This window comes from Salvelinus fontinalis, chromosome 9, assembly GCF_029448725.1.
Source record: "Salvelinus fontinalis isolate EN_2023a chromosome 9, ASM2944872v1, whole genome shotgun sequence".
Taxonomy (NCBI): domain Eukaryota; kingdom Metazoa; phylum Chordata; class Actinopteri; order Salmoniformes; family Salmonidae; genus Salvelinus; species Salvelinus fontinalis.
The window spans coordinates 42,653,090-42,674,055 of NC_074673.1; the positions used below are offsets into that span (position 1 = coordinate 42,653,090).

General features: G+C 40.3%; 1 protein-coding gene across 1 annotated transcript; it reads right to left on the bottom strand.

Annotated features, from left to right (window-relative positions):
- Positions 1 to 2,650: 2,650 nt before the first annotated feature.
- Positions 2,651 to 20,340, bottom strand: LOC129862642 (sodium/hydrogen exchanger 10-like). Its single transcript, XM_055934500.1, has 23 exons — positions 20,150 to 20,340; positions 19,892 to 20,053; positions 19,665 to 19,764; positions 19,438 to 19,578; positions 19,154 to 19,325; positions 18,941 to 19,022; positions 18,405 to 18,586; positions 18,131 to 18,271; positions 17,579 to 17,676; positions 10,797 to 10,916; positions 10,477 to 10,672; positions 10,158 to 10,352; positions 9,333 to 9,482; positions 9,058 to 9,109; positions 7,079 to 7,227; positions 6,732 to 6,857; positions 6,516 to 6,614; positions 4,649 to 4,801; positions 4,071 to 4,208; positions 3,609 to 3,797; positions 3,242 to 3,371; positions 2,951 to 2,991; positions 2,651 to 2,856 (listed from the first exon to the last, which is right to left on the bottom strand). Exons 1-23 carry the CDS (start codon positions 20,280 to 20,282, stop codon positions 2,797 to 2,799), a joined length of 3,009 nt encoding a protein of 1,002 aa, XP_055790475.1. The 5' UTR covers positions 20,283 to 20,340; the 3' UTR covers positions 2,651 to 2,796.
- Between the last annotated feature and the right edge of the window lie 626 nt (positions 20,341 to 20,966).

A 20,966-nucleotide genomic window follows, 5' to 3' on the forward strand; every position in this document is an offset into this window, starting at 1 on the left:
CTGCACTCAATTTCGAGTCTCGTAGCAAAGGGTCTGAATATATAAATAAGGTATTTCAGTTTTATATTTGCAAATATTTCGACAAAGCAGTTCTCGCTTTGTCATTAAGTGGTATTGTGTTAAACAAATCAAAATATATTTTAAATTCTTCAAAGTTGACACCCTTTGCACACTCTGGCATTCTCTCAACCAACTTCACCTCGAATACTTTTCCAACGGTCTTGAAGAAGTTTCCACATATGCTGAGCATTTGTTGGCTACTTTAACTTCACTCTGTGGGCCAACTCATCCCAAACCATCTCAATTGGGTTGAGGTCGGGTGATTGTGGAGGCCAGGTCATCTGATGCAGCCCTCCATCACGCTCCTTGGTCAAATTGCCCTTACACAACCTGGAGGTGTGTTGGGTCATTGTCCTGTTGAAAAACAAATGATAGTCCCACTAGGCGCAAACCAGCTGGGATTGTGTATCGCTGCAGAATGCTGTGGTAGCCATGCTGGTTCTAAATAAATCAGTGTCACCAGCAAAGCACCATCACACCTCCTCCTCCATGCTTCACGGTGGGAACCACACATGCAGAGATCATCCGTTCACCTACTCTGCGTCTCACAAAGACACGGCCGTTGGAAGCAAAAATGTCAAATTTGGACTCATCAGACCAAAGGACTTCCACTGGTCTGATGTCGATTGCTCGTGTTTCTTGGCCCAAGCAAGTTTCTTCTTCGTATTGGTGTGCTTTTAATAGTAGCTTCTTTGCAACAATTCTACCATGAAGGCCGTATTCACGCAGTCTCCTCTGAACAGTTGAAATGTGTCTCTTTCTTGAACTCTGTGAAGCATTTATTTGGGCTGCAATCTGAGGCTGGTAACTATAATGAATGTGTCCTCTGCAGCAGAGGTAACTTTGGGTCTTCCTTTCCTGTGGCGGTCCTCATGAGAGCCAGTTTCATCATAGCGCTTGATGGTTTTTGCGCCCACTTGAAGAAACATTAAAAGTTCTTGAAATGTTCATTATTGCCTTAATGGTGGACTGTCGTGTCTCTTTGCTTTTTTGAGCTGTTCTTGCCATAATATGGGTATTTTACCAAATAGGACCTTCTTCTGTATACCAGCCCTACCTTGTCACAACACAACTGATTGTCTCAAATATATTAAGGACATGAACTTTTAACAATGCACACCTGTTAATTGAAATGCATTCCAGGTGACTACCTCAGGAAGCTGGTTTAGAGAATGCAAAGAGTGTGCAAAGCTGTCAGCAAGGCAAAGGGTGGCTACTTTGATGAATTTCAAATATGACTTATTTTGATTTGTTTAACAATTTTAGTTACTACATGATTCCATGTGTTCATAGTATTGATGTCTTCACTATTATTCTACAATGTAGAAAATAGTAAAACTAAAGAAAAACCCTGGAATAAGTAGGTGTTCAAACGTTTGACTGTATATACACACACACACGTGGACAACCTTTCAAATGAGTGGATTTGGCTATTTCAGCCATACCTGATGCTAACAGGTGTATAAAATGGACACAGCCATGTAATCTCCATATGCAAACATTGGCAGTAGAATGGCCTTACTGAAGAGCTCACTGACTTTCAACGTGGCGCCGTCATAGGATACCACCTTCCCAACAAGTCAGTTTGTCAAATTTCTACCCTGCTAGAGCTGCCCCAGTCAACTAAGTGCTGTTATTGTGAAGTGGAAATGTCTAGGAGAGAAAACGTCTCACCCGTGAAGTAGTTGACCACACAAGCTCATAGAACAGGACCGCTTAGTGCTGAAGCACAAAAATCTTCTGTCCTCAGTTGCAACACTCACTACTGAGTTCATGCTGCCTCTAGAAGCAACATCAGCACAATAACTGTTCGTCTGGAGCTTCATTAAATGGGTTTCCACGGGCGAGCAGCTGCACACAAGTCTAAGATACGCAATGCCAAGCGTCGGCTGGAGTGGTGTAAAGCTCGCCGCCATTGGACTCTGGAGCAGGGGAAACGCATTCCTTGGAGTGATGAATCACGCTTTACCATCTGGCAGTCCGACAGACGAATCTGGGTTTGGTGGATTCCAGGAGAACACTACCTGCCCGAATGCATAGTGTCAACTGTAAAGTTTGGTGGAGGAGGAATAATGGTCTGGGGCTGTTTTTCATGGTTCAGGCTAGGCCCCTTAGTTCCAGTGAAGGGAAATCTTAATGCTACAGCATACAATGGATGACATTCTAGACGGTTTCTTCTATCTTCGTGGCAACAGCTTGGGGAAGTCCCTTTCCTGTTTCAGCATAAAAAAATGCCCCAGTGCACAAAGCGAGGTCCATACAGAAATGGTTTGTCGAGATTGTCGTAGAAGAACTTGACTGGACTGCACAGAGCCCTGACCTCAACCCCATTGAACACCTTTGGGATGAATTGGAACGCCGACTGCGAGCCAAGCCTAATCGAGGGATTCAATTCAAACAAACTTGGGGGCATTTTCTGTTCAATTAATCTAGGTGTTCAAATGCTCATGTGCTTTGCTAGTACAGTGTTATTTTCCCAGAGTAGATTTTGGATTAGTCAAACGGCAGTTAGTATAGCCAGTGCACAATAGTTGAGCCTTGAACAGCTTGGATGACAAGTAGGTTTGAGCTTAAAACAGTAACACACAAACGCTATGAAATAAATATGTTTAATATTAAATCAGTATGATACATTTGAAAACAAATATTTGCTTATATAAGTTTTACAGATTCAGGTTGCCTGGCAGGTTGTGTCTGGGCCTGTATGGCCAGCAGCTGCACAGTCATACCCTATCATCACGTGGCCTTGTCAAGTGATGAACAACTTCTCTTTGGAGAACCCTTCTCAGACGTCACCTTCAAAGAAAGACGGATGTTCCTCTCTGGGGCCACTATTTCACTTCATTAATGTGTTAAACATGATAAGATACAGTTCATTATATTAACTTACGCTTACTGTTCTCAGCAGCCCTGATCGATCATCTCTAGATGCTGCCGGGAGAGAAAGAGGAGAGTCCGATGTCAATTCACTTGCAATACTTGTAAAGCCAGTAGTGTTGGTCATTGTACTTAAAATAACAATTATCTAAAGCCCATTTGAAATTATAGTACTGAAGGGCTTGGTCATAATGCTAGTTTATCATTCTGCCCATCTTACAAAGACATGCATCATTCTAGGTTCAGAAGAGAGCAGGGACAACCCACGTAATCACCCTGAGGCTGACTGTAAGCCCTCATTCACCTCTCCTATGAGCTGCATGTCTCAGACAGGGAACACTGTCCTGTCTTGGAAGCTCTGAGACGGTCCGCTTCATTTCAGAATGCTCACTTGGCACGATCAACAGTTTGGTGGTGTTTGCTGTGCCCAGTACCTATACCGAGTTGAGTTAAAACAAAATAAGTTAACACTTTCTCCATCTGAATGAAGAGGTAAAAACAATAGAAATACATACAATAGCGCAACTTATCTGAGGATGTCGGACATTTTTAACATGACACTGTTGCACTGACAATGTCTCCAGCAGGTGGCACTATTTCCCAGTCAGTGAATGTCAAGTTGACTAGTGTAGCCACAGTATGAGAAGGTGACATCTGAGTTGTATAGTAACCTGGTGAGTAGTCCTGCTGATGAGAGCTGGGGCGTTGTAGGAGCACTGGGACGCAAGGTCATCACAACTCCCATAGATCACCACCACGTCCTCCATGGTGCCGTCATACACGTCAAACTTCCTGTTCACCTCCACGTCTACCAGATAGGCCCGGGCCAGATGAGAACAAATCCTGTGGTAACTCCAGCCCTGTGAGGGAAAAGGATTTTGTTCAAATGATTTTGGAACTGTCTAACAATACTGTCTGTTGTCCGCTGGTTCTACAGAATGCTAAGTAACGCAACTCACGCTCTCAATCTGTGCTGCGATTATGGCCATTTTCTTTGTTTAACTTTATAGGAATGGTACAGTGGATGTGTAACTTGCAGAGTGTGAGACTCCCATTTATTTCAATGAAACCTAGGCGTAAGCAGTTTGGCTCTTTACTACATATTGCACCATAGAGCGCTAAGTTGATAGTACCTGATAGATAATGTGCTCCATGAATGTGCTGGTGCTGATTTTCACTGCCAGGGAGCGCCAGATCATATACTCCAGAGACGGGAACTCGGGGAAAACATCAAACGCCTCAAACAGAGATTCAATAGCAATGAAGCAGGTCTGGGGAGAAACCATGGACAAACAATCAGGAAAAATATAGACAGGGGAAAAAATGACAGATAAGGTTTGTCTAACAATTGTCTCCATGGTTATGTGGAACAGTTGGAGAAGAGGCCTTATGGCTAGTTTATCAACCTCACAGTGACGTTTTTGCACTCAATTATCTATGTCGTGAAAGATCACACCCTTGTCTGACATAGCTATTATCAGACAGCGGAGTGGATGTTCAGTTACTTGGGCTTTCTCCAAAACCTGCATCAAATACAGGGCCATTCTGGAAAGAGTCTTGATAATATTGCCCACTTTGTCCATACTATTCTCCTTTACATTTGTACTGATCTGACCTTTGAGATTGGATAAGGTTCTCAAACACTTGTTTTCACTGACATATGTAGGCCATTTCATGCGAACAAAGTTTAGTAAATGAACTGTAGAGAGACCTGAGTGGCTGTCTCACAGGTGACCGTCATCTCCATAGACTGCTGGGTGAGACAGTTGAGTTCTCCCATGATGGCCCCGCAGCTCCTGTAGTCTGTCAGTCTGGTCTTCTCCTTGGGCCTCTTGCCTCCAAGGTTTGGGCTTCCTCCAGTCATCTGCGATACAGTACGGTTCAGAGATTCACATCCATACAGTATAAGGTTATGATCACAGAGCGTCAATCAAGTGATTTTGGTATTGTTTGATGATTAGGGGAGCTTACGCTATAAGACCAGATGGATATAAATTACCTCGTAAATAATACAAATAGCATCGACATAAGAGATCATTTCAAGGTCCAGCTTCCATTTCAACAACCGGAAACCCTTCCATGTAAAGTATAATGTAAAAACATAAGCTGGGGATGTGTACATTTAATTACGCCTCTTGAAGAAGATGCATCAACCAGCGTCATCAATGTGACCCGGGGAATAAGGATGGAAGCTCTGAGAAGAGGATACTGCAGTTTGTAAGTGTGACAGCTGGTCTACCTCATAGGTAACAAAGCATTTGCTTTTATGCCCATCGTGCTGCTCCATGACTCAGAGTCATAGAGCTTATTACACACTCCGTCTTCATACAATGTGAAAATGACCTGTGACGTTGGTAAGTTCAAACCATTCGAGGATAAGGAGATCAAACAAACAAAAAAACGTAGCAAAAGACAATTTCTTAATACAGTAATTGCGGAAGTTCAGCTTTACAGCGTGATTGAAATTTAAAAGGCAATGTTCCCGCTTAGTGGAAACTGCATTCACGGTAACCACTGCATATGTCGTTTCAATCGGAAAATTCCCTTTAAATTTCTATTGCGGAATCTGTAGAGCTTCAGTGTTAAAGATTGAATAGAGCCCTAAGTAACAAAGGGATGTTTGTGCTTTTAACATTTTACGACCTTGCTAATTACAAAAATAATTTTGAATAAAATACTGTACTACAATACAGCCCTCCTTCTACTACTTAGAGATTGTTGTTGCACTCAATATTTCCATTTGAGACTTCCCTTTCTAGTTTGTTTTCTACTATCCTTAATAAAGCTTCAACAAATAAGTGTCCCTGAAGGTACTTTGGCTTACTGTATCTACCGAAGGAGAAATTCGATATAAAGAAAATGTAGGAAACGTGTTCATCAATGTTTCTGAATATTGTTTAATATCAGGTCCTGAAACCAATGCCTTATACTGCATTAACAACATGAATGGGACAATGACTTAAAAAAATAATAATCCAGTTTTGTATTCAGAGGCAAAGCAACAAGAATTGGTATAGAAAATGAGCTGCTTTTGAACAACGGCGTAAGATCACAAGGTAAGTAAAGGTGTCTGTACAAAGAGAGCGCTATTATCCCCTGCCTTTCAAAATGACCCATAATTGCACTGTCACACTGTAATGTGTTGAAATAGCTTACATTGTGTTCCATTTTAAGGTGACCAAAATGACAAGTGATTAAGTGTAATTTCCAAATATTAATAGCATTGACTGTATACTTGATGTTGTGTTCTACAGAGTTACAATGTGACGGAGAGAGGTAATTAGTTTGTGGTGAAGATTGGGAAAGAAACTACTGGTGAGTAGTAGGCAGATGAATATCAGCCAGTCATTATTTTGTTTGCTATGAAAATAATGTGTCATGCCAAAGACATTCATTCCCAACTATTACGTCTAGCAGTGTTGTTTCAAGTTTGTGTTTTTTGTGTCTGATCATATTTCAAATGAAAACCGCTTGATACAAAAACGGGAATTCATTTTCAGAACAGTAACCACTGATTAACACAACTTCAGCTCAGTAGTATGTTATCCCTTTTACTATTTGTGCATATCAGTACATACCTTAACCAGGCCAGAGACAATCAAGTGTATTCCTTGAGGGTCATCATTTTCTTGTATGATGGTGTCTCCAAAGTCAAAGAAAAGAAGCTTGGCCACTGTCTGAAATAACACAATAAATAGAAGAAAAAGAATTGCATGAAAGAAACATTGGTATAATACAGAAAATAAAAACAATTATCATTCTAAAGGCAAGGGTCTGGGAGAAGTGTGCTCTACCTTGATGAACTGAATCTGGGTGCTGTCTTTATTCAGCCAAGGCAAATTCTGCAGAAGCTCCTCTGCTGTTGCTGCTGGGATTGTTGGTGGAAATTTGATCAATTTCTTCATTTTTATTTCAATCATCTACCAAAGGGAAAAATGTAACATTCATTAATTTATCAATAATAAAACTAACTTTCTGTATAGTCAGAGTCAGAGGTAACAATATATGTATATGTATATATATATATATGTATATGTATGTATATATGTATGTATATACATATATACATATACATATATTTCTCCAATGAAGAAATTAATTGGAGGCATTGTAAATGGCAGGAGGAGCAAACTGAAAGCACCTTCTCCAGCTTTGATGCTTCTATGTCATCTAAGAGTCCCCCGGACACGAGTGTATGAATGGCGTCTCTCTCACTGTTCAGCACGGCTCGTATGGCCTGTCTGGTCTTCACCGAGACGGCAATCTCAGGATGGTCTCTCTGCAGCAAGCCTGAAAAAAGATCCCACACGGTGTCCTCAGTCACACTCCTGTCAGTTGTAAACTTAGCACACTGTGCGTAAGCTTGCTATCAAATAACAAAAAGAACCTGAGATGCACTGAGGGCTACATAATTCTATTTCACAAATAGAAAATCAAGCTGTTTTACATATACTTGTAGTGTGTAATCCTGCTTTGTGCCTGTGAAGACTCCCTAAGGTCACCACAGATCTGCTCTTTCTAAATGCTAATGAAAGGTGTTATATAGTTTTCAGAAAGAAGCATCAATCTCGTCCAGCAGGAGAGCATGCTGGGAATCTGAGAAAATGGCTCCATGAGGCATTATTACCAGTATCCTACTGAGCCCTTGTGTTCTCCCAGAACACATTTAGGTCCCCTACTTTGAGGAGTCACCTATGTCCTGTTTCTGTCTTTGATGGCGTACAATGGACTGGTAGTTACATCCCATACCTTTTCTCCAAAGCCCTGCTAGCTTCCCGATACCAGGGGCCCAATCATTCGTATTTCCTGATGTGTCCCATTTCCTTTGATGGTTGTATCTAAAAAGATAGTTGCTCTAAAAGTACACAGACTTGATCCCCCAGCCTGCTCCCTTTTTCTCCCTCTCAAGTAAGTTTGGTCAGAACGTAGGTCCGTAGAATCCCTACATGCATGACTAGAACAACTTCAACTATACGCAAGTTAAAATGATTGTATGATGATTGGCTAGCAGTGCATTTTCCTCCATTAACCAAGGTACACAATTAGAATATCACACATTATAAACTGGGTAGTTCGAGCCCTGAATGCTGATTGGCTGACAGAAGAATTAAGAATTCCATGAGAGGATGGAACGAGATGGATTTTGGCTGACTTTCTGCACATTTTCTCATCGATTAAACATTTGATCTCAATAGTTTTCTGTTCCCAAAACTAGAATCTGTTATGAACAAAGTGTACTAAGGTTCTGTAGACTTTCGCCTTTGCAAAAAAACTTTTTTTTTAAATCGCCATGGCATTGTTGAATATTTGTTTCTGATTGGCTTGAAGGGCATTGTAGAGCGTGCATTATTTGCCTATAATGTACTGTAGAATTAAATGGGTATAATTTATTCTTACATGTTCTATGTTTGAGCTGCTTTTGAAAACAAAAGTCGAATTGAAAACATTATTGGCATTGTTGAATTAGATTTTAATAATGGCAAGCTCGGATTGATGGTTTGGTTAGCTAAACTAGCAAGTCTGTTTGGTTACCACGGCAACTACTGTAGGTATCTACTAAACATGCTAGCTACTTGTGGATGTTGAACACATTTCTACCAGCAAATGAACACATTTATACAGGAAAACGAACACATTTATATCGGCACATGTGTTCAATTATAGCCATGGTATAAAAGGGATAGTAAACTGGGGACTCTATGCGTTCTTTGGAAAATAATGCAACTCGGTGGATGTATAGTGGAACACACTTTACACGTTGTTCATTATTTCCCATAGAACGGATAGCCCCTCGTTGGTTATCCCTTACATACTATACCGGCCAGTCAAGAGCATCAACATCAGTCCATTGAAGGATTCTGTCATTGTTTCATTGAATACTTTTTTAATCTATATCAATTTAGGGGAGGTTCAATGTAGGATACTTGACATGTAAATAGGACTGAAGGATTGTTGCTGTGAAAGATGTTGGTGAGTTAAAGCCAACTAACTATACTATATTTGTGATCCCACAGTGACCCCGGTTAAAGTGATGGCCTTTATTTAGCATGACTGATATACTGAAGATACAGACAGTGTACATGCAGTAACATTGCTTGTATGTCTCCCCTACTCTCTTACCAATCTCCCTGACAGCTTGCTGGCAGTTTCTCTCCAGTATTCTTTTCAATTTCTGCAACACAAGGTGTGGTGTGATGTACATAATCCCAACACATTCTAGGGCTATGGAGTAATTATTATTTGGCTAGATACATATCTGTGTTGCAAAAAAAGCAACAAAATAAAGGTAGGTACCTGAGATTTCTTTACTATGAGAGGTCTAAACATGATATCATGTTGTGAAAAGATCAACATCTGTTGTTGTATACTGTACTGTAAATGTAATTTAAAAACACCTTAGATATGCTTTTGTCATCAGAGATATGGTCAATGATCTTGCTTATGTGCTCCTCTCCGATGACATAGCCTTTCCCGATGTCATACCCAAAACTGAGCTGCTTATGGATCTGACGGTTTATGATTTCTATGAGCTTGGGAATGATGATCTGAAACATATACATTCAACAAAAGATTATTAAGATTCACAGCATCGCTAAATGCAACTGGATAACCTTAGAAAAATGTACTGCAAAGCTATGTAAAATTTACACTGAGTGTACACAATATTAGGAACACCTGCTCTTTCCATGAAATAAACTGGCCAGGTGAAACCAGGTGAAAGCTATGAGCCCTTATTGATGTCACCTGTTAAATCCACTTCAATCAGTGTAGATGAAGGGGAGGAGACAGGTTAAAGGATTTTTAAGCCTTGAGACAATTGAGACATGAATTGTGTATGTGTGCCATTCAGAGGGTGAATGGGCAAGACAGAATATTTAAGTGCCTTTGAACGGGGTATGGTAGTAGGTGCCAGGCGCACTGGTTTGTGTCAAATACTGCAATGCTGCTGGGGTTTTCACGCTCAACACTTTACTGTGTGTATCAAGAATGGTCCACCACCCAAAAGACATCCAGCCAACTTGACACAACTGTGGGAAGCATCGGAGTCAACATGGGCCAGCATCCCTGTTGAATTCTTTGCCCTGACAAATTGAGGCTGTTCTTAGGGCAAAAGGGGGGCAACCCAATATTAGGAAGGTATTACTAATGTTGTTGTTTTTTTTACACTCAGTGTATATCACTGATCATAGATTTTATGGTACCGTCAAACCATAGCATACCTTCACCAAACGAAGTGCCCTGGTAAGGCGGATCATTTTAGACACCTTCACAATTTTTATCATGTGAATATTGACAACATATGCTGTGGTTTCTAAATAATGGTCCAGGAATATGTCAACACAAGCCAAGACGATAATGAAGAGGTCAAACTGGTTCCAGTGATTGAAGATATAGGCCTTCCTCATGGCCAAAGCCTGTAGAACAAGAGGAAATGTGTCACAGAGGGTCTTAAAACCCAAATGTCTGACATTATGCGAAGGTATTGTGTATTAGATAATTTTTATTTGACATGTATTTTAGTGTAGGCCTATGTCCTGCCTTCAGTATAGCCTCCACAAGATAGCCGCTGAAGAAGATGTAGTTGATAACACTGAGTTCTAGGTTATGTTTGTCACTGATCGCTGGGATGAACTCCAGGATGATGGGGAAGATATTGAGGACAATCAATGCGTAGATGAAATACTCAAAGGGGAGGCTGAAGACAACCTGGTAGCACCACTTGAGCATCGCATTCCTGAAATACAACATATCGTTGTGTACATTATGTGTCATTAGAGCAGCTATATAATACCGTTATTTCACTGTGTAACCTGGTGGTCTAAATTCGTTTACAGTAAATCTCAGCTGTGCTTTCTTACCTTGATGGTTTAAGTTTATCAAGCTTGACATTGTACAGCCAGTCCTCTAGACTCCTCCGAAGAGACACAAAAACACCTTTCAGCTCCCAGTATTTCTTGACATCCTGAACACTCATGAACCTAAACAAAGACAGAAACATATGCATTACTCTCCCAATTTTTGCAAACATTTCTTCTCCTATACTTAAACAGTCCTCAATATATATCATATACCTGTATATGAACTCATATTTCCACTTTCTAAAAATAAACCACACATAACTAAAGTGCATTCGGAAAGTATTCAGACCCCTTGACTTTTTCCATATTTTGTTACGTTACAGCCTCATTCTAAAGTAGATTAAATAAAAAAAATGGTCCTCAATCTACACACAATACCCCATAATGACAAAATGAAAAATAGACTTTTATAAAAAAAAAAAAGGTAAATTGATTACAAATAAAAAACAGAAATACCTAATTTACATAAGTATTCAGACCCTTTGCTATGAGAATCGAAATTGAGCTCAGATGCATCCTATTTCCATTGATCATCCTTGAGATGACAGTGCATGTCAGAGCAAAAACCAAGCCATGAGGTCAAAGGAATTGTCCGTAGAGCTCCGAGACAGGATTGTGTCAAGGCACAGATCTGGGAAAGGGTACCAAAACATTTCTGCAGCATTAAAGGTTCCCAAGAACACAGTGGCCTCCATCATTCTTAAATTGAAGACGTTTGGAAGCACCAAGACTCTTCCTAGAGCTGGCGGCCCAGGGGAGAAGGGCCTTGGTCAGGAAGGTGAGCTTCAGAGTTTCTCTGTGGACATGGGAGAACCTTCCAGAAGGACAACTCCGCAGCATTCCACCAATCACACCTTTATGGTAGAGGGGCCAGACGGAGGCCACTCCTCAGTAAAAGGCACATGACAGCCCGCTTGGAGTTTGCCAAAAGGCACCTAAAGGATTCTCAGACTATGAGAAATAAGATTCTCTGGTCTGATGAAACCAAGATTGAACTCTTTGGCCTGAATGCCAAGCATCACGTCTGAAGGAGACCTGGTACCATCCCTACTGTGTAACATGGTGGTGGCAGCATCATGCTGTGAGGATGATTTTCAGCGACAGGGACTGGGAGACTAGACAGGATCAAGGGAAAGATAAACCAGGGATGCAAACTGGTGAAGGCCCAAAAAAGTGACACTTTTTTCCCCTCCTCACTGAAACATGCAAAAAAATCCCTGCTAGGGGAAAATGCAGGTTTTAACTAATTAAACAACAAATAATGTGATCTACATGATCAGTCTGTGTGTAAAATAAAAAAGTGGTTAATGTGAACCTAACTCACAGCAAAAGATTGTGCCTATACTTTACTAAAAATGACACTCAAGTCTTGAGAAAAAACAATACACTAATATTGCAGTTAGCCATGACAGCCTTTATAATAGAACGCTTGTGACCACACACATCTAAATATTGCACTTGGGAGAAAAAATCTTAAAGTAGAAATAGAATGAAACAAACAGGCATTCTATTTTTGCTCTATTATAGTGGCCACTTTGTAAGGCTACAAAAATAACGTTCACTGAGTAAAAAATGTAATAATCCCCTCCACTCACACAAGTGTTACTGTCAAGTTCCACACAACAAAAGCAATATCGTTGGGCTACACTGCACGTTATTACATTGTACACTTTCTGCCTGTGGACATCTGTTCTACAATGTGCCAGCAGAGCATAATACCCTTTGTTGGCATAATTGATCTCTTTCAAGAAGAGAGTACACCTGGCATACCCCTTTTTATCCACTGTATTGAAAGAGGGAAAGTGTGTGGCATTTCTTTCACCTCTATTGGCATCCAGCATAAGCCAGGCCCAGCTCTAGCTACACTTGATACCTGAATCAACTTGTGTAAAACCTCTATGGGATCGGTGTCCCCACTGCGGGACGGTTGAGCTAACACGTGGCCCCGTGTGGCTCAGTTGGTAGAGCATGGCGCTTGCAACGCCAGGGTTGTGGGTTCGATTCCCATGGGGGGCCAGTACAAAAAAAGTATGAATATATGTACTTGTAAGTCGCTCTGGATAAGAGCGTCTGCTAAATGACTTAAATGTAAATGTAAATGTAACATAGGCTAATGTGATTAACATGAGGTTGTAAGTAACAACAAAAAAAATCCCATGACATAGACATATCTGATATGGGCAGAAAGCTTACATTCTTGTTAATCTAACGGCACTGTCCAATTTACAGTAGCTATTACAGTGAAAGAATACCATGCTGTTGTTTGAGGAGAGTGCACAACTAACAAACCAATTAGGCACATTTGGGCAGTCTTGATACAACATTTTGAACAGATATACAATGGTACATTGGATCAGTCTAAAACTTTGCACATACACTGCTGCCATCTAGTGGCCAAAATCTAAATTGCGCCTGGGCTAGAATAATACATTATAGCTGTTCTCTTGCATTTCAAAGATGGTATAAAAAAACTTTAAAAAACAATTTTTTTCATTGTATTATCTTTTACCAGATCTAATGTGTTATATTCTCCTACATTAATTTCACATTTCCACAAACTTGTGGAACACAAAAATGTGTTTCCTTTCAAATGGTATCAAGAATATGCATGTCCTGAGCTACAGAATATGCATGTCCTGGAGTTAGATTTGGGTATGTCATTTTAGGCGTTTTCTTTTTTAAAGGGTCGGCTCCTCCAACAAGCAACGCCTCTTTTTCATGTAATTCTCTCATTCTGAAAATTAACCACATACTGTAGCGGGAAAACATGAATTCAATGCTAACAATACTTGTTCCAGCACACTTTCTCCCTAATTTTCCAAATGCCAGTTGTTTTTCAGTTACAGCTCATGAAGTACACTTCATCACCTTCTCACCCCCGTCTCAGTGGTCAGGCTTCTCACCTACCTCTTCGTTATCGTTCAAGGACACACTGCTGTAACTGGCAAACTGCCTTTGCACCCTACTGCTGTCTTTCCAGAGCGAGCGCTGATTATGTAACTAGCAAACTGGTTGTCTTTTCTCTCTTCAGTCACATGCTGCATTCTGTTGTTATGTGAACGATTGGCTGAGCCTTAGATACAGCCGGTATTGCTCCAAACGCGCATCACTTGTTTGCTTACAAACGCGCATCACTCATTCGTTTACAGCCAGTAGGGCTCTAAGTGACCCCCCCCCCCCCCCCTCAAACTTTTCTCATCGAATCTACACGATTCACGTAGGTCACCTATTTTGGATTCAAAACGGTGAATTTCGCCGAAAGGTGACTAGTTTGCATCCCTGATGAACAGAGTACAGAGATATCCTTGATGAAAACCTGCTCCAGAGCGCAACATGACCTCAGACTGGGGTGAAGGTTCATCTTCCAACAGGACAACGACCCTAAGCACACAGCCAAGACAACGCAGGAGTGGCTTCGGGACAAGTCTCTGAATGTCCTTGAGGGGCCCAGCCAGAGCCCGGACTTGAACCCGATCTAACATCTCTGGAGAGACCTGAAAGTAGCTGTGCAGCAATGCTCCCCATCCAACCTGACAGAGCTTGAGAGGATCTGCAGAGAAGAATGGGAGAAACTCCTCAAATACAGGTGTGCCAAGCTTGTAGCATCATACCCAAGAACACTCAAGGCTGTAATCACTGCCAAAGGTGCTTCAACAAAGTACTGAGTAAAGGGTCTGAAAACTTATGTAAATGTGATATTTAAGGTTTTACATTTTTATAAATTTGAAGCAATTTCTAAAAACCTGTTTTTGCTTTATCATTATGGGGTATTGTATGTAGTTTGATGAGAGAAAAAAAACGATTTAATACATTTTAGAATAAGGCTGTAACGTAACAAAATGTGGACAGTCAAGGTGTCTGAATACTTTCCGAATGCACTGCATACTCAAACTTAATGGTTAAATATATTTGCTTTGCATAAGTAAATATATATATATATATATATATAAAGTTTGGACACACTTACTCATTCAAGTGTTTTTCTTTATTTTTACTATTTTCTACATTGAAGAATAATAGTGAAGACATCAAAACTTTGAAATAACATATGGAATCATGTAGTAACCAAAAAAGTGTTAATCAAATCAAAATAGATTTTAGATTCTTCAAAGTAGCCACCCTTGACAGCTTTGCACTCTTGGCATTCTCTCAACCAGCTTCATGAGGTATTCACCTGGAATGCATTTAAATTAACAGGTGTGCCTTGTTAAAAGTTAATTTGTGGAATTTCTTTCCTTCTTAATGCGTTTGAGCCAATCAGTTGTGTTGTGACAAGGTAGGGGTGATATACACAAGATAGCCCTATTTGGTAAAAGACCAAGTCCATATTATGGCAAGAACAGCTCAAATAAGCAAAGAGAAACGACAGTCCAAAATTACTTTAAGATATGAAGGTCAGTCAATGCGGAACATTTCAAGAACTTTTAAAGTGTCTTCAAGTGCAGTCGCAAAAACCATCAAGCGCTATGATGAAACTGGCTCTCATGAGGACCGCCACAGGAATGGATGACCCAGAGTTACCTCTGCTGCAGAGGATAAGTTCATTAGAGTTACCAGCTTCAGAAATTGTAGCCCAAATAAATGCTTCACAGAGTTCAAGTAACAGACACATCTCAACATCAACTGTTCAGAGGAGACTGCGTGAATCAGGCCTTTTTCTGCAAAGAAACCACTACTAAAGGACACCAATAATAAGAAGAGACTTGCTTGGGCCAAGAAACACAAGCAATGGACATTAGACTGGTGGAAATTTGTGAGACGCTGTGTGGGTGAATGGATGATCTCCACATGTGTATTTCCCACCGTAAAGCATGGAGGAGGTGTTATGGTGTGGGGGTGCTTTGCTGGTGACACTGTCTGTGTCACCAGCAAGACGCACTTAACCAGCATGGCTACCGCAGCATTCTGCAGCGATACACCATCCCATTTGGTTTGGGCTAAGTGGGACCATCACTTGTTTTTCAACAGGACAATGACCCAACACACCTCCAGGCTGTGTAAGGGCTATTTTACCAAGAAGGAGAATGATGGAGTGCTGCATCAGATGACCTGGCCTCCACAAATACCAAATACCCGATCTAAACCAAATTGAGATGGTTTGGGATGAGTCAGACCGCAGAGTGAAGGAAAAGCAGCCAACAAGTGCTCAGCATATTTGGGAACTCCTTCAAGACTGTTGGAAAAGCATTCCAGATGAAGCTGGTTGAGAGAATGCCAAGTGTGCAAAGCTGTCATCAAGGCAAAGGGTGGCTATTTGAAGAATCTCAAATATAAATAGATTTAGATTTTTTAACTCTTTTTTGGTTACTACATTATTCCATATGTGTTATTTCATAGTTTTGATGTCTTCAATATTATTCTACAATGTAGAAAATAGTAAAAATAACAAAAAAAAACTTGAATGAGTAGGTGTTCTAAAACTTTTGACCGGTAGTGTCAATACTTTTATTTTCTGCACTTTGAGATTCTTGTATAATGAAAATCGCTTTACAAATGGAATAAATTATTATATGTTTTTCAGCATCAGACCTGCCTAATTCTCACTTGAAACAGTTTGGTGTTTAATAAACTAAATTACACATTCTCGTAACATCTGACTCCATAGTGATCTGTACTTGCAATTTCTAACGTTAGTCTAGTTAGCTAACAATTCACATTTAGATATGATAATTTATCAAAAAGTAGTTTGGAAGTAACTAACATTACTAAGTTGTGAACTAGCTGGCTACTTTTCAAAGTAACTTTAGTTAGCTAGCTAAGTAAACTAATGTTACCAATATGTATCTTAATGGTAACTTTATCGCAGTCAAAGTTTTTCTATTATATTGGCAAAATAGTCAGGTGACCGCTCTAACAATGGAAATTCATGTCCTCAAAGATGGAAGGCAGGCGAGAGGAGGCGAGATCAGGTGGGACCATTCTAGCCAATGAAAAGACAGATACGTGTGTGAACAACAGGCACAACTAAGTCATTTTTCTCAAAGTTGCGGGAATGCCACGTGCATCCACTTATAGCAGTACGTTATTTGTAACAGCATAAACATTACGAAACTTCAATTCGATCAAATAAGACTCATGTTATTCAACACTCTCCCATAGACCTCCATACAAAAAAAAGACCACTTGGTCTGCTTATCTCATGTGAACAGATTTTGGCCGTTTTTATTTATTTTAATTCTAAAAACCTGTTTTTGCTTTGTCATTATGGGGTGTTGTGTGTAGATTGATGGGGGGGGGGGGGGGATGATTTAATCCACTTTAGAATAAGGCTGTAACGTAATAAAATGCGGAAAAAGTCAATGGGTCTGAATACTTACCGAATGCACTGTATATTACTTGGCCTATTAACATTGCCATAGGCCAATAAACCTCTAGGACTATGACATGAACAATAATAGAATCATGACCCAGAGATGTCAAATATTTAAGGGGTGCTTAATGTAAGTACATAATAAGGTGCAATTACTGAGGTTAGAGTCTTCCAAGTGGTGCCCCCTTTTCCAAAGGGTGCCACACACTTACACAATGACTATAAAAACAATGGAAGATGCTCATCAATCATAGCCTCCATTAATTCTAGCCAAATGTCTTTGTTGTAAGCAGTATAGCTCGATCAGCTCATTCAAAAAAAGAACAGTATGTAACAGATCAGTATTTCTCACAGGTAATGATGTCATCAGCTGCTGTCTTAGCTCAACGTATGCGATTATAAACACATAGACCCGGACTGAACCAAGTGGTCCTATATCTTTTTGAGTGAGGTCAACGAGAGCAGCACTTACTTTCCCTTGTGGTCTGTCATGTTCTCAGCTGTATTGATCAGGGTCCTGGCTGCCTCTCGGTTCAGCATTCCAGCGCTGTACTGCTTCCAGTAGCTTGTCTGGTAGGAAACCAACATCAGTTTCCAGTTTAGGCACCATTCATTCTGGACTCTTAATGATTCATCTGTCAACTTCATGCTAAACCCATTACATTCACCAAAGTCAATAGTTCCTTCCCTGTGGGCTAAAAAGTTAATTATATTCTTATGGGTCATCCCAACCAAATTATAGAAGTGTATCAACAAAGCTACAACTAAGTGAGGAAAAGCAGAGGTACAGGCTGTGATTAAAGAAACAAAAACAATTTCTAACGTAATATCCAATCGAACACATTGATTTTACATATTTCAGAACAACAGAACATTCGACCTCATCCTCTTTTTAGGTGACCATTGCTTCCATGTGTTGTACATTGAACAGGCTGAACGGGCGATTAGACCCATCTCTGTACGCAAGGTCAGGGTGACTATGATGAACATTGTGGTTAGTAGGATCCAGTGGGGTGAACAATACCTTCTGAGCCTTCAGGATGCGCATGCGAGCCTCCTCCATCATGTCCTCCAGCTCCTGTGGTGATGGTGCATAGGGAATGTCCCTGTCACAGTCTGGGCACTTAGTCATCCTGGCTGTGGGAGAGAACTCTTCAATGCTAACCTGGAAGAAAGGGCACAGGCAAAGACATATATTTTCACTCATATGTCAAAGTAGGAGTAAAATATAGATATACTGATATGGGTGTTTACACTGTAACACAGTGTCAAAGAAGACAGAAAGAGACACACAATACCTTTTCATTGGGTGTTTTATAGGGGTCCTCTATGAGGACTCTCTGCTCTGCCATTTCCCAGTTAGCATCTGCTAAAAACCTGTCAATCTTCAACAAACTGAAAGTGTTCTGCGAGCTCTCCCGCACCCGCTGCACCGCACTATACATGGCCATGCGCCTGGGCACAGACACTTCATACAGGCCTGGGAACACAACATACATTATATAGGCCTGGGCACAGACACTTCATACAGGCCTGGGAACACAAGATACATTGTCAGAGAGAGACAACCTCTTGCTGCCTAGGTGCTCCTAAGTGCAGTTTAGTTGGCCTCGCACACATAAAGCGAAATTGTAATGGCGCCTTTTTGTAGGCACTAACTCCGCTATGGTTCGTTGGACAAAGCCTAAGAGGAAAATGAATGGTGTTCTTGGAGCATTTTTTTGGCCGAACCAGAGGTAACTTATTTACGGATTTGAGGAGGACTACAAGCTGGCGAGCTCTATTGTGAACAACCTGTCAAGGAAGAGAAACTACTTGACACAGTATACCTCACCTAATAGTCTAAGGAACCAAGTCATCGATGACGCATTGATAAGAAGTGTTAGGACCACCATTCCAGAAGACAGGACCAAAATCTGTAACAGAGATGATATCCAACTGTCAAGATTGCAATTACATTAATCGAGGCCATAAGACACTGCTATCATCATGGTAGCCTGCTAAATGGGTAGAAAGTAGCAAATACAAAATACAAAAAAATCCCTACCTTTTCTCTCACTTGCTCTTCATCCAAATCGTCTGACTGAAAAGCCATGAGTGTAAGACTTAGACAAAAGGCCCCTTTGGTCCCTCCCCAAACGCAGACTGCTGCCCACCGCCAGCTGAAGCCATATCCAGTGCGTACCAGGAAGGGTGACAGTGCAATAACAGTCACAAGTCTGTAATAGAGAAAGAAGAGTCCCAAACCAAACTGATACATAACATTAGTACATGGTAGAAAAACTGGTTAAATGCCTGATGTAAACTCATTAAAACAGTGATCTTCTTTACCTTATGATGTACATAGCAAAGTAGAGCACTACAATGTTGAAAAAATCGTTGACGCCCAAATGTTGAAATGCTCTGGCTACCACAATACCAACAATGAAGAAAATTAAGGTGTTGGCCAAATAGGTCAGCATCTCCCAGAACCTATAGAAAAATTAGAATCTTGTCTTTAGAAACTATTTTAAATTCAGAAAGCACCACAGAAAGTGGATTTAATTATCTATACTCACCGTAAAAGAAACACTTCAATTTCTGGGCTGAAGTTGACAGTGTCCAAGAGAAGCCCCATAATGAGGACAGCTATGACCCCAGACATGCCTAGCCATTCAGCTAAATGACATGAAAATGTTACATAAAACATTTATTAAACAAATTCTATTTATTTAAGATACATTTCTTGCTATTGAACAAACCAAATGACGTCATTTCTAAAAGGACGTAACAAAAACTCCCTTACCGAAGTAAAATGTGATGTAAGTCATTGCCAGGCTGATGGTTATTTCAATCAGTCCATCGTTGAAGATGTAGGACAGCCAAAACATAATGATCTTAGACATGACGAACCCTAAAAGAGGGCTCCCGAAGACTTTCAATATCAGCTTGATGGTGAAAGTTGTTGCTGTTGGATGAAAACATTCACATGATTACAGAATATTCCTTCTTTGTACCCAAAAATAGATACAACTGTAAATTTGACAGATAATGCACATTGTACCTTCAAATTGACTAAGATCAGTGGCAAGGTCTTTGAATGCATCAAATGTAATGATAGAGGCACCATCACTGAACAATGACTCTCCCTCTATCAGAAGTATGAGGGGTTTAGCTGTTCCTGTAGAGAGGGACATAGTGAGTTCCTACCAGTACAGCTGATATCATTAAATTGCATTATTCTGCAGAAAGATGTGTATTCTTACCGAGACTGCGTAACAAAGCCGTTGATATGAAAGGGTCAATGGTGCTTACAATGGCTCCAAACATCATGCCAACATACCAGTCCCAGTTGTAAGCATACACTTTCACAACTAGCAATGCAATCATAGAAGAACTGAGCAAAAATCCAGGTATTGCTAGCAGTAGTACCTGTTTAACACAAAGTTTAAATAATCTGTTTATGTTATTTCTTTAGTCATTTCTAGTGACGTATTTTAGTGTAGTTAACTTATGTTTCTTTTAAACACCATAAGGCTATTCACAAAATGAATTATATTGCAACCTGTTCATAATAACAACAGTGCAGGGAAGTCCTCACCTGTATTAAAGATTTCCAAAAGATGTGGGATTCGATTTCGAAGGCACTACTGAATATCAACACTGGCATAAACGTGTGAATCAACAGTTTGGGGCTGATGTGTGCAATCTCCTTTGTGTAATAACTGACCTGGACAGCAATAAAAATCCATATCAGCAAAGGTATCATAATTTTGATTCTGATCATATGGCCTATGTTTAACATCAGAATTTGGTGATGTAGCCAGTCTATAGAGGACTACAGGGGCCTTACGGCAGAACATAAAAAATAATAAAAGACT

Coding starts and splice junctions, on each gene's coding strand:
- LOC129862642 (XM_055934500.1), bottom strand. CDS start 20,282: ATGTCCCTCTCTACAGGAACAGCTAAACCCCTCATACTTCTGATAGAG. Junction 20,054..20,149: donor TGATCTTAGTCAATTTGAAG/GTACAATGTGCA, acceptor TTCATCCAACAG/CAACAACTTTCACCATCAAG. Junction 19,765..19,891: donor TTACATCACATTTTACTTCG/GTAAGGGAGTTT, acceptor CATGTCATTTAG/CTGAATGGCTAGGCATGTCT.